The 18,263-nt window shown below is 41.7% G+C and overlaps 1 protein-coding gene across 3 annotated transcripts in view; it reads right to left on the reverse strand.

The window, feature by feature from the left end:
- Window positions 1-7,571: 7,571 nt before the first annotated feature.
- Window positions 7,572-18,263, reverse strand: part of GALNT2 (polypeptide N-acetylgalactosaminyltransferase 2) — a 95,446-nt gene continuing 84,754 nt past the window's right edge. For all 3 annotated transcript variants that reach the window (XM_075748667.1, XM_075748669.1, XM_075748668.1), the window contains 5 exons: window positions 17,865-17,957; window positions 17,584-17,667; window positions 15,683-15,809; window positions 11,805-11,924; window positions 7,572-10,465 (listed from right to left, as the gene is read on the reverse strand). In XM_075748667.1, coding sequence (XP_075604782.1) covers window positions 10,310-10,465; window positions 11,805-11,924; window positions 15,683-15,809; window positions 17,584-17,667; window positions 17,865-17,957 — 580 coding nt within the window. In that variant the 3' untranslated portion in view covers window positions 7,572-10,309. The remainder of the gene's footprint in view (window positions 10,466-11,804; window positions 11,925-15,682; window positions 15,810-17,583; window positions 17,668-17,864; window positions 17,958-18,263) is intronic.

Below are 18,263 nucleotides of genomic sequence, written 5' to 3' on the forward strand. Positions count from 1 at the left end.
TTATAGCATCCTTAGGTTCATTGTTGCGAGACAGCAGTGCCCTTGCCCAGCTGACAGAGCCTCTCCAGCAGCGACAGCCTCGCAGTAGCCTGCAGGAATTTATCGCCTGAGGTAGCTTAACCCAGTTTCTCACGTGGTTAGTGGAAATCAGCAGCGGATGAGATTTGCTGTTGCTGCTGTTCTTCAGGACCCTACGCAAAGGCTGAAGCACCCGGGAACGAGCAGCTCTATCTCCTTAAGTCAGATTTACCTAAAAGCAAGCGGTTGCAAAGTCATCTTCCCTCGTTGAAAACAAAGACTAACATCTTATCTGAAGTCTAGAGGATTTACAATCTGGTCCCAAAGTTGCCCTTACCTCCATCAGCCCCTTGGGGCTGTGTGACCGAGGCACTCAGCAGAGGGCTCACCACTCGCTGGGCAGGTGACCTAAATACTGCTTTGCCCATCGATGCTGCGGGGCACTGAAGGGGTTTGTGTGCTGCCTTTCCTCCCCTCCCCTCCTCTCTCCACCAGCTGGAGCCCCTGGGATGCTCTTGCCCCCGGCAGGCACCACGGGAAAACCCAGGGGCATCCTCTCAGTTCTGAGGAGGAGTCACACCACCCCGCCAAGAGGGACAGCCTCCAGAAGCACCGGTAACGGGGCCAGCGTCGCACACGCCAGGCCCCTGTCCCCGTGGGTGCATGTCGGCACAGCACAGCTGACGGGCCCAACTCTGCCCTTCCCGGCTCCCCCAGCAGCGCTCTGCAAGCGCTGGCTTCTCCGGTGAGAGCATCTCTGGCCAAACAGGACGCAACCATCCCAAATGAATAGCAACAACAGCAGCAGATTTGTAGGTGCTGCTCAAAGCAGCAGGGAGAAGATGGAGCGAGAGTCGTTTCAGGAAAGGGTGATAAAGGGTCACTGTCATGGGACGTTTTGGACTTTTGTCACTTTCACAGGTCTTGAGTTTCATGGGATGCTCCCGGGATGGACCTGAGCCTCCTGAGTCGAGCTCTGGCCAAAGAGCTTCACCAGAACTTTGCAGCAGCAGTTGGAAAAAAAAAAAAACAACTCAGTTTTTTTGTGTTCGGTGTGGGTGCCAAAAGTTAATTAAAACAACAAAAACAAACTAAAGAAAGAGAGGGGTGTGCATATGACAGGGTTCATCAGTCAGATCGGGTGGAGCTTGTGCTTGTTACATGCATCAGACCAAGCTCCCCGCAGCAAGCTTTCTCTACCTTTCCACCTCCTCAGGGCTAATTTAAGAGCTGTTCTTCGCAGCCCATGATAATAGTGAGGGAAAAAAAAAAATAATCAAATTCTGTTCTGCCAAAAGGAGGAAACTGGAACAAGAGACCCAGCAGGAAACTTGTCCTGCTGCCATCTCTGCCTTTCCTGAGGACACTTGTGCTGCAGGGCACCCGGGCATGGAAAAGGGAGCTGCCAGGAGGACGCACAGCTCCAGCACCCCCGTGAGGGAAGCCGGGCAAGCAGGAGCACCTCTGCTGGGAAAGGGAAGGCCGCTTCCCACAGATGAAAAAAAGCAGTGGGCTGGTACGTATAGGTGAACACAGACATAACCGTACCGAGAAGCAGACAGACAAGCATTATGCACAGACTCGTTTGTATGTACAACCCCCCCCCAAATCTTTCCTGCGAGGGGCAAGAGGGGTAACCTCCGCTGCCCTGAAAGGCAGCCCCTGACAAAACAGAAGGCATCAGCTCACTGACAGAGCTCTTCACACATTACAACCCCAGCTCAACAAGGTGCTTAAAGCACGTCTTGCTCCAGCCTTTGCAGACACAGGGAGCGAGGCCAACATGAACGCAACCTCCAAAGCAAATATTCCAGCAAAGCCAGAATGGAGTGAGCAGCTAAAAGGTCGTGTGCAACTCACATGGATTTGGGCCCACCCTTTGTGTCCCCCACGAAATGACCTTTTTATTTGGACAGGTCTAAATAACATATTCCTTTTCCTCTCAATGTTAAATTGAGGGCTTTTCTTTTTTTCTTTTTTTTTTAATCTTTCCAGAAAGTCACTCAATGGTCCTAGCTTCCAGGGCATTGCTCACTCCCGCCAGGCTCAGGGCTGCTCCACATAGGCCGGGCATGTCTTCAGCTTCATTACCAGAAATTGTTTTCGTCCATACGAAATGGATCGCAGAAGTACAGTACTGGCACTAACAAAACCGATGGGTGCTGGTTCCCACCAATCTCACAGTGCAGGAGTTCCAGGGTGCAAAAGCCACTTCCCCTTTTTGTCATCGTTTCTCTAGCAATGGAGCCCAAGTGCCCCATCTTTAACCAGGACCTGCTTTCTGCCAGGTGAGGATATTCAGAAGCTCATACAAGCCTTTATGAGCAGCGTTTGGAGAAAGGTCTCAATTCAGATGCAGCACAAAGATCATTCTAATGGAAAATCCCATGACGGGTTTTCAGAAGTCTATAAAAACCTGATTTCTTCAGAAGCTCTCAAAGACTGTCCTTAGGGACTGTGCAATGAAGAGACAACAGAGTGTCAAAGACGCCATCTTCAACCCAAGAGACTATTGAGAGTGCTGATTCTTAAGGGCTGTAGCAGGTTTGGATAGGAAGGAAATTCTTAAAATGGCATGTGGAATTTAATCCCTGAAGGCACTGGACTTCTACTATTCACAATAACACACAAAATTAATTTCCTTATCTTTTCTAGGCTTATTTTTTCACATTTCCTCTTTCTAGGTGAAAGTTTGAAACTTAAAAACTTTCTGTAGCCATTTTCCATTATAATATCAAAATCAACCAAAACCCTTTTCACCTCACACATTCCTGGCAATGCAGCGTTGCCTACCTGCCCGCTGTTCTCCAAGATGCTCTGTGCATCCGCGTGCTTGTCCAGCCTCAGGAGATGTTCCCTGAGCAAACTGACAGACCCTCAAGAGCATCAGTTCAGGTCAGCAGCCTGCAAGCACTGCTCGTGGACATCTAGCAGTGTTTTGCTTATTTTCATCCAAAAAACCCCTCCAGGCCCAACATTGATTTACCTTGCTATGCTGGAAGCCGAGGAAGATGTACCACCCCTCAGGATCACTGACTCCGAGCCTCTCGGAGCGGAGTCTAAAAGCTGGCTGTCTTTATTACAAAGCCCAAAGTACAACACGAGTGGTAAGCATCAGTGGGAATCTTACACAAGGAACAGCCGTAAGGCCCTCGTCCTATTTTTACTGGAGTTGAGGGGAGGACCTTCATTCCTCACCGTCCCTCCATCTGCTTTCAGGACAGCTCAGGGAACAGCTGTAGCAATGGATGGTCTGAAAAACCTGCTTCTCAGCTAGTTTAAGAGGCTCAGTCTGTAAGGGGAAAAGTTAAGAGATGATGGAATCAGACTCCAGAAGCTCTGATGCAAAAGAAGATTTTGAGGAATGAAACTTAGTTAGCTGACAAAATGGCTGGGAGTCAAAGCTAGATGTTCTGGAACAGCTGACAAGAAGAGAATTAGATCAGCTGAAGAGCAAGATTTCCTAATTCTCAAATTCATCACTTTCCCAAGATGTTTAACTGACTAAATTTTATTTTTAAAAACTGACTGTCGTAAACACTTCTGAAAATTGTATCCAGTCTTTTACATCCGAGCTGAATGCTCTGGTGGGACCTTGCATCCAAACAGAAGCTGAGACTTGGCACAGGTGTCACTGGTGAAGATGTTACAGCCTATGCTGTAGAGCACAAGACAGGAAGATCTCGTTTTACCTTAAACTACGATTTTACTGACTTGGGAATACAGTCTAAGCTGCAGCTCTGCAACTGCTTCTCCACACTCTCGCACTTTCCACATCTTTCTCTTCCACTTCACTTTTTTTTCCCGTGTTTTCTACCTAGACATCAAGATACCAGTGTGTCATCTTCTTTTGCAGCTCCTGCTGTGACAGAAGCCCTGACCCTCACCAGTGACCTAAAGGTGCCACCCTCTCCCAAAGAACTCATTCAATAGGAAAAGTAAAAGCAACATTCTGAACCCAGCTGGCAGAGAGCCTGACACCAGTGTGGTTTGCACCATACCACACAAAACACAAACTGCGTGCAGGATGGAGCATTTCCTTGCTCAAAATTGTCTAAGCCAAAGTGTTACGTCCCTTCCCAGTAGAAAAGTCCCTATCAAACATCAGCTTGATGTTGCAACCAAGACCTTGATGCAACTTAAAACCTTTTTCTCTCTCTTGCCACTCCAGGTGCTGCTGGCTTAGAACTCAGATATCAGCAAATGAGGCTGTTTTGGTGCAAGTAATAACAACAACAATAACTACTATGCATCTCAACTGGAAAGCAAAACAGAACATCCCTCAGCTCAGGCTCTCTCAGGAGAACGAGAGGTTTGATTTTACAGTCTAGTTAAGCCAAGCTCAAATGGCTTTCAGCTACTGAAAGTAACACCACTCTTGCAGTGTTGGGGGTTTTTTGCCAAACTTCCTTACACCCCACGCTGGCTCACCATGAGGCATTCCTAATGCTCCTTTTAACCGCTGCTACCTCCCAGATCAGCACAGGACAGTGACGAAACCGTACCCAAAGCCTCAGAGCCATGAGCAGGGAGGAGCAATACCTTAGGAGATGCCGGGTCCCGCTGCTCTGCAGGACGAGCAAGCTGCTTCTGGCTTTCACTGGTGCTGGCGGCGGTGGTGGGGAAAGTTCGACGTCTTCCACCCTCGCCTGCTTCTGGTTATGAAACCCTACCACTTTGTGCCAACTCCAGCTCTCTAGACCCTTCCAAAGGCCAACTCAACTCTCCAAGATAGACAGAAAACTAAGTAAAATTAAGCTTGTCCTGCTGCTTTGTCAATTGTCTCATGGAGCGGGCACCAGCGCGAGCAGAAGAGGCAGGATCAGCAGCGAGAAACGGGCTGGCTCCGCTGAGCACGGAGCTGCCACCTAGGAATCGGCCTCATCGCCGCCGCAAAAACAACTTGCTGGACAGGAAGAAAGGTGGCACAAACGTTGAGGGAAAAGCGTTTTGCAGAAGCGGTGCTCACCATACAACCAGAGCACAACAGACACTCGGCAGTTGTTTTCTAACCCTCTTTGTACCACAATGCCCAGATTACCAAAGGTGAGGTTTAATTAATACACTTATGGCAGAAAACATAGCCATTTGCTACTTCCAGATCCTTTTTAATAAAAACAAAACAAAAAAAAACCCCACAAAAAATCCTTGGATTAAAAACATCTGCTGAGTAGAAATAGGGACTTGAAATGAAACTTAAAATCAAGGTCCCTCTTTCTGCACACAGAGCAACAACATGCTGCTGTGCTGCAAGAAATCAAATCAAATCAAAAGGGTATTTTGCACCCATTCAGACAACCTCTTGGAGGGCTGTACAGGGAGAACATCTGTGGACTGACTTTATTCCCAATTTTTAAGCTTGATTACTAGCAGATCTTAAAATAGCTACTGGATGTTAAGCTGTAAATAAAATGTGCAGTTTAACAAAAGATGCAACCCTGACATTTGTGCTCATTCTGTAATCATGGCTTATTATCCCAGGCTATTTTTTTGTCAGTGGTTTCTATTCATTTGAAATCATTCTGTACAGGAACAAGCCTCTTGCTAGAGCATTCTATAACAAGTTATCACTGTGAAATTATTCATTGTGCTTCAGGCTGAATGAGGACACAGGTGATGCATGCACCAACTCAGGACCACAGAAATTTTGTAGAGTATCTACATTTAATATACATCTAAGGCAAAGTGGTACTTGTATACAAAAAAATATAACATTTTAAAACAAGTGAGCTTATGGCAGTGACATCCCAGACAGGAACTGGACAATGCTCTACGGGACCCACCTTAAACAAGACAACAGTCCTTGCCTCCAGCACATTACAGCCTTTTAATCTCTCCCAATATTCAGCTTCCTTTCCAAATGCACACAGGCGGCATCTTGAAAATTCAGGGTTTAAAATATGTTTTTGTTAATCCACAGAGAGGAAAGATTAAATGTTCCCTTATAAAAGGGGTATATCTGGTTTTATGCACAGTGATAAGCAAGCAGAGTAAACTCAGGTATCAGAACTGGCTAAAAAGTTCAGTTAGTTTACTTTAGGCTAAAACCTAAAATTCCAGAAAAATGAATTACACTGAATGGGAAACTATTTTCAAATATATACACACACACAATTGGGTATAAGGCAAAGGAAAGAACGGAGTTCTGGTCAGAAGTAATGCAGAATTTGCTGGACAGGTGATTCAGTCCTGATACACTCAGAAGTTTGCTGAGAACAGCACACACAAGAAACATGTAAGACACACGGCAGAGGCATGAGACAGACTTCTACATTTAACATTGGATTAGATGAAAAGTTTCTACTGCCAGATGCCTGTTGTAATTATCTTTGAGTATTACCTGTCAGCTCACAGGTGGCAAAGGGCATTTCAAATGGAGAATCCTCATCTGAGTTCTCAGATATAATCTGCAAATGCAAGGTTGTTTCTTCTGTTTACTGCAGTTTCACAGGGCCTTTTTACTTTGGACAACCATAAATATTAAAGATCTATTTGCTTCATCTAATTTAGACTTTTTGAAAGGTGCCAACTGGTCACTGACTTGTGGCACACAGGGAGAGTAAGTTGGTACCGAAGAACTCTCCTTGCCTACAGCCTGATAAGTAAAAATCTTCCTGTCAGGACAATGAAAGGAGTAGAAGTGTTTACAGCTTTCCTATAAATGCTTCTCGCAGGTTACGCTAGCTCATCATCTCCTTGGGCCTGACTGTAAAGCCTGGTCCTTAGACCAGGAGCAAAGATCCCACTCCTGTATGCCACAGAGTGGGAAAGAAGGATGTGCCCCAAGAACTGAGTTAAGGCGTCTCTGAAGCTGGACAAAACATCACAGACGAGATTTTTTTTTTACCTCATCCATTCTCCCGCTTCCCATTTACCCTCCCGGGGAGCATGATGCCATCCCTCCCCGTTCGGCTTGCAGCCCAGCTGTGCCAAGGTGCTGCTGTGCTGCAGCAGCATGCCCTGCCTGCACCCCACTTACTCATACAGCAGCAGGAGAACCCCACACTTGCCCAGCTGCCATCACCTACCACAGAGGATTCGCTCCCTTCCCAGCTGTGCCAGTGCAAGCTCATTTGCAAGCTCTCTAAACCAGACTTGTGAAGTGTTTGTCCTCCAAAATACCTTCCTTTTAAAAAAAAAAAAAGTCTCATCTGTTTTTTGTTTTAACTATGGAGTATTTAAGATCTAGATCTGAGTGCACCATGGACATCAGAATTCATCAGGCAAGGCAAGGGACAGCAGAAGGGAAGATTAGGTCTAATGGGGCAGGAGGGGCAGTAGCTTAACAGTGTATTTTCAGGTGGTAACAGTCAATGTTAACTCACTCCTCAGTGTAAAGCAGCTTCCACAAAAAGATAATTTCCTCAAAGTTATCATACTAATTTAAATACAAATTCTCTTTTCATAAATGCAAACATACACGCACATATACACCCTTTTATAAGAGGAGCTTTATGAAACAACTAAGTGAACTGAAGCATTTGAAAACTATTTCAACCTACAAGCTGCAAGCAGACTTCTTTGTTTTACTCAGTTATATTAAACACCACACATTTATCTATAAAGCATTCTTCTTTATTTAAGTTAAACAATTTTTCAAGGATGGTTTCCATCTATAAAATGAACAAAGTACAAGCTCTGTACAGCAGACTTTTCAAACCAACTGAAAAAACAGTCTCCAAACTATGTTTTGAAAATCTGCAAAACAAACAATATCACCATTCTTGCTCTGAAGACAGTAAGAAAAGTTCTCAGGAGACTCCATCGCAATTTGCTTCAAGGGCTCTTAATTTATCTTTCAAATGGGCGAATTTCTTCAACATTAAAAACCCCTAAAATCACAGTAAGTAACTTTGGCACACTGTCATGTAAACATAACATAAGGATACCACTTCTTTGCTTTTCTTTGAGCGAACAGACATGCTGTCTTTAACATACAGCTCCTATATTAAAACTCCTATGCACAGCATCCATGGGGAATCAGTGAAAATATTCCTACTTTATATGATAGCAGTTGACATTGAAGACTTAAGAGGTGGAATATGGATTTTTTTACTAGCAATTTTGATTCAGAGTTGAGAGGCAGGTCAATATTCAGAGCTGCAACTGCTGATTTCAGTTAGCACTACCCTCACTATGATCAAAGTTGCAAATGGAAATACCTCCGCAGCAGAAGCTGTGTGGTTGGGTTTTTTCCTTTGAAATTCTGTTTTTCAAAACCTCGAACAATTGATTTGTTGCTGAGCCCGTATTTTCAGCATTTATTTTCCAGAATATGAAGAAATCTACTGCTATGTTTATGAATCACGTTCAAGTTCTCAGCTAGGTTAAAAGGCTACAGATAGGGAGAGACTAAAAGTTGAAAAATAGTTTATCCACTGTATGGCCTCTAAAACAGGCAAGTTTTGGAGAAAGTGGACTGTGAAGAAGGGAAAAAGTACTAATTATTCATTTAAAAAAAAAAATCAGATGACGGATGGGAGAAACTGGCTTTAATGCCCCCATCCAAAAGGTCTGCAGGTACGTGCAAACTGTAACTCCAGACACACAAAAGGTATTTAGGGACTGGCACAGTTAAAGCCATTTTGCCCAGAAGAGTACCACCCACCTCTACACCTAATGTATAAATGCAGCCAAAAGAAACAAAAATTGGGAACTACTCCCAGGAACAAAGAAAGAGGGGATCTGTACCAGCACACTACAGTACAGCAGATGTTTTTCATCTCCTTTTGATCAACCCTTACATTTTTCTGAGATCCATCATCTTACCAGACCCACCTCCTGGCACTGTGTGTCTGCACTCATTTTTGTCAACGCTGTCTTGCTTATTAGTACTCATTTACCGTTCCTTTTCATTTTAAAAGCTCATTGAAGCATTTGCTTTTAATTAAAAAAGTATATAGTCTATGCAAACATAAGAAAGGACAGGTCAAAGTTGGGGTTAACTTTGACAGTATTATTTTAATATAAAAATGACATCAGCTGGACTGAAGCTGCAAAATGCATGGGTTCTATGGTTAAAAACACATAGGGTCTCCAGGGTATCCAGGCCGATTCGCAGAGCCGAGCCTGAATCCATTCAAAAGCTCCATTTAAAGAAATAAAACAGAAGAAAATTCCCCAGTAGTAGGTCTATAAATTAAGCAAGTGCAATTCAGAGATATTACATAGCTGCTCATCCTTGCAAATTAAAATTCAGATCTTGTGTTGTTGACAGTGACGTTACTATTCTATCTCATTTCTACAACACAAAAGGGGAGTTTGAGACAAAGAAATTTTTCTCATTAGGGCCCAGAATAAAACTGTGCTGAACCCACATGGCTGCATGAAAGATCTGCACTGTTTATGTAATTTTGTAACAAAGGAAGAAGTATTTTAAAGACAAAGTACTACAGAAATGATCAACACAAATATCAAGTACAAGTTTAACGTTATCCAGAGCACATGTAACGAATTTCCAAGCTGGAATAAACAATCCGAGCAATCATCTGTGCAGATGCATTGGCTTATTTACTTTCTCCTCCTGAGTTTCATGATCTCCAGTGAGGGCGAGGTGTTAAGAAGTAGATCCAGTTTGCAAAGCAAAAGCATCCAGTGTTAGCACGGACATCATACTCAGCAGCACAAAATGCGCACCTTCGTAAAGTTTCACTTTCCTAGCATTCCAATCCCATTTCTGGTAATACGTGTCAATCACTTCGTTGATAATTATAGGATGATGAAAACTGATACAAATCGTTGGGAGTTGACAATATATATACTTTTATATATTTATATTTAGAGTCCATCATATAAAAGTTCATATTCAAATTACCAAGTACACACAGGAGGAAAAAAACCTTCAAAATGACACTTCTGTTTCTGGAAACGACAAACCATGATTTCTATGCAAGTGGAGTTTGCAAATGACCTTCTCCTAGTAATTTTTCCCACCCTCCCTCCCACACCCTGTTCCCCACAGGTGTTTCTTCAGATCCTTTTTTTTATCATACATCAGTTGTTCCTAGAGTTAGTTATCTGCTGTGCAAGTACATAACTGAAGACAGAAAGGAACCATTGAAGTCTTCACTCCTAGAAGGAATTGTGCCGCAGCCATGTTCAGTGACATCTTTGCAGTGCTCCAAGTCCCCTGGATCCCTGGTGTCTGCTTCAGCACTCTCCTACTTTCAGATAAAGATGGAATACTGAGGTATATAAGTTCCGTGGAAAGTTTTAAGAAATACATCAGTAATTCAATCAAAACTTTGCCCAACGTCTATGAATCGAAACAGCATTTTGCTTGCGAGTCCTTCTACTGCTGCAGATTAAGTGTGAATTTCCACTGTTGTGACAAAGAAGGACTGCAGATCTCGACGGTGAGACCACCATTTTTGGCATTTCGGCTGTCTAGACAGAGGTTGCTGCCAACGTGCCTCAGTTTAGAATTGCTTTCAATTTGTTCCCATTTCTGGAAGAGAAAATACAGTTATTGAGCTGGAAAAGCAAGAAAAGGATGAGTCCTACATCCTGTCCTTTGGAGTCTTCAGAAGCTTCCCTGGCTTGTGCTTGGGAAAGCTGGCAAAACTACAATAATAGTACGCAGTTTAGATGAACCTTGAATAAGAGTATATAAAGTTAAGGCAAGCCTTGCCAAAACAACCATTCATTCATTCAGCTAATGCACTGCAATAGATACAGAATACACCAAAGCATTTTCCTCTACTTCAGCACTTCTCAAATGCACTGTCACACCATGTTACCTGAAGGTGTGAAACCTTCAGTCTGAAGGAAAAAAACCCCAAACAAACCAAAAATCACAAAGCCCCAAACAAACCAAAAATCACAAAGCCCATCTACATAACACTACAATATTGAACATAGAGAAACAAGGAGCACAATCACTAAAGAGCTTTACAGAAATACAGAAATCTGTCAGGCACCTTTCAATTATACAGAAGACAACCAGTCAATCTGTGCTGGCAGAAGCTCTTTGCCCAAGGTGATGCCAAGGATAGAGTAAATCCCAAATACAGTATGTTAAAAAAAAAGTTTTCTTTTGTATTTCTAAAGTGTTGTGCCTTTAAAACTTATAAAGAAAATCTTGCTTGCTTAGTTTCCTTTTCTGAAAAGTGCCAAGAATATTCTTCCTTCATCAAGGAACAGCATTTCATCTATCTGCAAAAATTGAGATACAGAAGCAAGGAAGCTGGCAGACAGTCAGAACTGATGACTTCGCAGAAAGAGATGAACTGTTATACGACTAGATCAAAAAGATGGCATGACTCTGCAAATGTGATTTTCCTCAGGCATGACAAATAGATGGAGTTACAATGCCGCATTAATAAAAATGAATTGAAGGAGTCTAGTGGTGTTATAAATAGGTCACAGCTGAAAAGAAGAAAGGAAAGCCAAACCATACTCTTCGGAGGCATAGACTACATAATCTTGAAACTTCACTGAATAAGGCCTTTCAAAAATACATTGTGGACTACATATTCTATTTCAGAAAACAGACATGGTAGTTGAAGACCATCAATGCTGTTGGGTGAAACCTTTACATAAGGCCACTGTTGGGATAAAACCTCTACATGTTTAAAAAATACTGTCACTGGCCTACAAAAAGAAAAGCTCAGTACACGAGCTTGCTCCTGCTGCTCTGCCCAGATGTCACGCACCCACAAACGACCGAGACACAGACTGAAGAGCAGAATGGACAGCAGATATGATTACCAGTGCACGTTCTTGTGTTCTCATTCACAACCATTGTTGTCCCCACTGTTTGCAAAGCGCATTCATGACATACTAACCTGTCTGCTGTCATTTTCCCTACAGCCCTGAAGTTTAATTAGCGAACCAGGTGCTCTGTCCACAACAGTAAGGCACAAATCCATGTGTTTCACCGACTTGTCCTTTGTTAAGGCCCATTCCTAGAAAAAAGAAGAAAGTGTACAAAATTGTGTATACTAACATATGCAGAAGGTGTGCGTGCTATCTCTGCATATACAGCACAGGTTAAAATCCTGTAAATAGCTACGTATGAGCATTAGAGCAGTTCCTTGCTTCCCATAAAGCAGGAGGGGGAAAAAAGTCCTTTTCAAACATAGTAATTCCAATTGTTTCAGTATCCCCAAGTCAGCTCAGGGCTGGGCTGGCTGTTTGCTCCCTCTGCTGGCTTTACACAAGTACAGCGGGCAGTCACACAGGTCCTCAGGGTTAAAATATGTGTCCAAATACGTGCCCAGCTACATTTTTTTTTCTCTCTCTCTGTGTATTAGATACCCCCCATATCTTCTATGTAGGAGAAATTCTATACATGTAAGAACTATAGTACATATATATAAACCCCTAAAAGTTTGGTCTGCAGCATCGCTGGCCAGCCTACCCACACACTAAACAAAAGCACATGTACCACAGTGAGGAAAGAGTAGTTCTTCATATGATAGAGATCACCAGAAAGCAATACACAAGAGGGCCAAACTCAAGGGTAGAGGGAGAATTTCCTCTAAATGCATTTAAACATGCAACTCAGAGCAAACAAAAGCCATTCTGTATGTACTGTCGCCCAGCTTGTTTGATCTCAGCATCCTATTCAGAGCCTGACCTTGTGCTGATGTTCAGATTCTCTCCATGTCTTTCTCCCCAAAGTTTGGTCTCCAGGATCCAGATTGGTCTTAATTTGTCCAATGACCCTTTGAGGAAGGAAGCTGATCTATCAACTAAAGCCACGCTGATTATCCAAATCATGCTTGTCGCTACTTAAAATGCCACAATTAGTTTTTCTCCAGCAACTAAAGAGGATTCAGAGTTGTATAATACAAAGCCCTAGATACACAGGCCAAGCCTGGCTACATTTAAATGTTATTTTGCAAGCAATCAGTGTTTCAGAAAGAAATTAAATTACTAATCCCATCTCATTTTCCTTACTTTTTTTCTGATACCATAACTCAATTTTTGGCTTGCATAATCACTTTTAAACTCAGCAGATTTAACAATGATTAAATTCCCTTAAGAACAGATGCTCAGGAAACAATCAGAACTTCTAACCCACATGATTACAAGTAATCGCCATCGTACAGGTAGCAAGCCATTAGATGGGTACCATATTATGCAAGTACTAGCATAGCAACAACTATGCAAAACAAAGGCAGGAGAACTCTGTGTATGCCTTTGTCTCCCAAACCCTTAAACTGAAAACTTTTCCTTTCACTCTCAATATGTTAACCTCAGTTGACAGCAAAATTATTTGCCTTCTCAGTTCTGTCTAGTTTGTGACATGTTAACAAGAATCATTAATAGCCATTTTTAAGAACTTAAAGAATTAAGCAAGTTATTTTCAGATCTTATGAGGAATCACAAATGCCCTGAAACAGATGGCCCCCTTAAGTTTTATACTGAATAGTGACAGTTGAAAATACTACCAGGGAAGTGGTAAAACTTGTGTTTGAGAACCCTGCAGTCAGAGAAAGTTAGAGCCTTGAAAATACTGCTTTATACATCCTCACTCTTCCATCAAAAGACTGCAAGAACCCCAGACACAACAGAAATCACACAAGGAATTAACACATTAAAAAGCCAAAGGCACTGCTTCACAGAAGCTCCAAGCTCTGCTGCTTGAGACATCTACGTGATGGCCCTTCACAGTATGAAACACAACGTATAGATGCTTTTCTCCAGTGACCAGAAACTATGACTAGCTATAATGGAGATAAGACTAAGTAAGTTCAACTACACCAGAAGAGAAGAAAAGTTGCAAGCAGTGTACATGCTCAGCGCATAGGCTGGAAATAGGATAGCTCTACATAACAATTTGAAAATCAGGACATCTGAAAAAACCTGTGTCATAAATCAGAAATAGAGAATTAGTAGAACACCACTAACCTGAAACCTTTCCCTTGCACCAAAGTGCATTTGGCTTTACCTTTAGCTCCTTATCGTAACCCTAAGTATTTGTACATAATGGTCAAATACACCACAATTTCTTCGGCCCTTTAGAGGTGTACATCTGCCTTTTGAATCACTGAATTCTACCAACCTGTTGGAGGGAGGCAGGGGGAGGACAGAAATTCCATTTTTACTTAAATTTTGCATGTTGTGGTGAGCATAAGCCAGAGCGTAAACTTCTAATAACAGGAGAAGGTCTCCACAGCCTTTAATATCTGACTACTCTTAATCCCACCACCCACCCACCTCCCCAACCCTTATAAGAATAATAGGTGCAAAGCACATAGTACAGATTTAGTAAAGACTCTAGTTTGTTCCCTATCCCTCTTCTCCCATGTTGTTCATTCCCTCCGATCCAATACAAATTCTGCTTGGACATAAAACCTGCTTTTGACCTGTTCTGCCTCTTCATCTGTCTGAATGTCCTCTCACAGGGACCTGTTCAGAGCAAGTATGCATTTGTTTGTCAAAGGTCATTTGTTTGTTGAAGGTCAGCTTCACAGAAGCAACTACACAGAAAAAAGGGTCAGGTTCAGGGGAGGGGAGTTTGAAAGAGGAAGATAACTTTGTGTATCTATAGAGAATACACAACGTCACCAGAAACTTCCAACATTTCTGCACCAAGGCAATTCTGACATCCGCCCTTTCTCCTAAAAGACACTGTGGTGTTCTGAAAAGATGAGTGTACTTTCATAAAAGTAATAGAAAAGGCCTCCCCCAGATATATTCTCTTTAATGATAGGGAAAAGAGGCATCTCTCAGGTCTATGACGGCAATGCATTCAAATCAACGTAATACATCTTCCAGGAAATAACTTCTTCATTTTAGGCTTCATCTGGTTTTAGGGCTTTCCCCTTCTAATTTAAATCGGAGCAAGCAAGACTCTGATATTCATTCAACAGTAGATATGCAATTGTCAGCCTTCTATTTTAACAGATGTACTTGAAGTATTAATCTTACATTTGATTTATAGTCAGGTTGATTCTGAAAAGAATTTAGTGACAAAGCAGCACACAAAACAGTGAGCATGTATGCATGTATTTTGTGAACAATAACCAAGTCACAACTGCATAGATTCTTTGAAATAATTAATGCTCTCATTTACAGATTTGACACACTCGCAATTAGTTTAAGAGTAGGATTAGAAAGGATTTGTTGAAGCGCTCCCTTTACTGTGAGTGAATAGGATATGACATTTAGGCATCTCTGTTTTGTAGTAGAGCCAAACAGGTATTTAAGACAGATTTGGGGTTTTTTTTATACCCCACCACTGCAAATTGGAAACGACTACTAGGGCACCACAGTAAAGCATTCTTCTGTTTTGCTGACCTTAGGCCATATGCTTAATACAACTCAAATATTTTCTTAAGCAACCACCTCCCATCCCCCCCCCCCCCCAAAAAAAATCAAACACACCATTTCATGGAAAAAAAGCTTTCTATACAAGTATAAAACTCCTGGGAAGGAAGTTACTGGCCTCTAGTGTAAAAGTAAGTATTAATACAGACAAAGGAAGGGGATAATCTGATGTACACTGAATGAATCTCTGGGCTCAGATTCTAATCCTATAAATGCAAAATTATGTTTGAGGAAGAAGTTATTTAGCCAATCTGTTATAACAACTGATCTACTGATTTGGGTTAATCTTCCTATCACCAGTAAACAGTACCTGCTTGAATTTAAAAGTTTCCTTTTTTTTTTTTTTAACATCACATACTGTGGAAAAAAATAATGGCATACAGACCTGGTTTCCCCCGGCATTGTGACATTCATAAACTCCAACAACACCATCTGCAAAATGGCCCAAAGTGTCAAGGCAATTGGTACCCTGCTGCAAAGCTCCAAAAGCTATATCTTGATGATCAGGTACCCTAGAATAAACCCAGAAATATCTGTTTAATTCAATTTCTTTACAATTCTGTTTCTTTAATTTTTTTTTTAAACTCCTTGTCTTTACTTGAAGTATTTTTAAGATGACAGGTTAAAGATGAGTGACGACTACTATCTGGAAATCTCAATCATTTTCTGAGGAGGGAAGGCAATTATCTGATCATGAACTGATCAAACACAAGTAAACTTGCAAGCTTTGGACAGAATACAAAAAGACTTGCACCAGTGAATGAGGATGAACATATAAACAACAAATTAAAGATGACTTATCATTTAAGGTCACTCAAGCTTAATGGTATCAGTTAAGGTCATCAAGCCGTCTTGTTTTTTCAGCCAAGCTAGCTTGTGGCAGAAATATGACATTCTACATTTTCCCCAGACTTTTACTGAAGTGTCAGAAAAGGGGTTAGGAATTAAAAAAATCAGTGTCTTGCTGATATTTATTTTCTAATGGTTGCACATAAAGTGCACTCATACAGTATAGAAATACCTAGGCAAACCCATTCAACGAAGTACAGTTGTGGGGTAGAGGCCATGAGTTCAAACAGTAAAGCAAGGGCATATTAGCCTCTTTTAAAGCTTCAGACTATAATATGAGCATAATAATTCAACCCAGAGAAGGAGCACATGAGAGATGACACAGACTAAGATGACATTACACTTAAGTAATGCTTACGGTAGCACATATTCCAGGAGAGCTTGCAAGATGTATTTTTTCTGACAAATTAAACAAAAATAAATACTGTCTGGCACTTTTAAGAGAAAATAAAGAATAACTTACTTCCTCAGCATCATCCTGGTTTATGAGACCCTTTAATATGTGTGGTTCTGTACATGTTTCACTAGGGCTGTAATGGCTGGTGCTTTTGCATTCCAAGCCTGTATGCCACTAGCAGTTACCTGACTCGACTGACATGAAGTGCCCCCAGGAAAAAAAACAAGTATTCTTATAAGCCACGCACCATATCTTACCATTACACTACTAATATTAGGTTGACAGCAGGCAAACTAGTTTATAGACTCAGATCTGACAGACATTAACAGGTTATTGAACAAAACCCTTTTTTTATACTTTCAAAAAGTGTTTCTCTGAGGATTTTTCATTACTTGGGATGCATTCACATTACAGAAACTGTTAGCAATTTCTAATTGCTAACCCCTCATTTCCCCCTTTTCATCCCCCAACAAAAGTTAGTGATTATCTAGTGACAGAGAACAAGAGCCAGAAAGAGCAGAAGACTCAGCTTCTTAGAGTCTTAGGCATCTACCCTTGTCTGCCAAACATACAAGGCCTTCTTGTCTGCTGACTCCTGCTCCTTGTACCACACTGAGATGCAGTCACCTCGCTCCACTAGGCACGTGCCTACGCGAAGGCAAAAGCGTTAAGAGGATGACAACAGGATACAGAACCGTGCACTTTTGAACAAATGGCTTGCGTACAAGACTAAACTTCAGGCTCAGATAAGGAGTCCTTTGGACACTGTTCTCTAAAATACCTGCTACTGCAGCTGTAGTTGCAGGAAGTGGAAAAAGAAAAAGCAGCTTACTAGGAAAAAATGGCTCTGTAGGAATAGAGCTAATAAAATCCAAAGCACATAAGTCTGCACAAGGCATTACTTTCACAAATAAATTAAAAACATCCTTTACATCCAAGGAAGGAGAAGGAGAAACTGATGATTTCTGGGGAAGGGAAAAAAAAACCCCAACAAAAAACCCGAACTCCATACTATATTTTCTGATTCGGTCAAAACTCACCGCAACTCAGGATAAACATTTTCAAGATACCACTTGAAGGGTTTGCAGCTAAGTCTCTTTCTGAGTTCCATTCGGCTTTGAATACTAGAGGGAAAAAAAAAGGAGCAGGTTTCAAAGTCAGGCTGCTGTCTTCATATACAGTAAGGAATCCACAGAAAACTCAAGAACTATAGAACTGTATCTTAAAGAGATAACACATGAGAGCTAGCACTTCTTTCACTTCAGAAGGTGCCATCTCATGAAGAATAAATGAACAGGGCAAAGAAGCACTTGTGACTTACTTGCCATAAGGTACATTCCTGGCTGAAGGCACTGCTGCGTAATAGAAATTTTTATACTCATCCATCCAGACTTCTGCTGCCCTGCGTGTATTTCTAGGGACAATCATATGAAACACATAGGTTATATTCTCTCTAGCTGCAATTAAATCATGTCATTTATCCTTGGGTTGATTTTAATCCTCCCTAGTACTACATAGTCAGTTGCCTGAAGCCAGGCAGAAGATTCCCTGTTAAAGACCTAGGTAATAAAAAACCATTAGAGAGTAACATAACTGAGATCAATGCATTTAGAATGAAATTTATGTCTTTTCTGCACTCATCACTGCTTCAGGTTTTCATCCAGAATTTAATACACATCTTGAAGGTCTTTCTGCAAATTTCATGGAAGTTGTTAGGTTG

Source organism: Balearica regulorum, chromosome 3, assembly GCF_011004875.1.
Source record: "Balearica regulorum gibbericeps isolate bBalReg1 chromosome 3, bBalReg1.pri, whole genome shotgun sequence".
Lineage (NCBI taxonomy): Eukaryota > Metazoa > Chordata > Aves > Gruiformes > Gruidae > Balearica > Balearica regulorum.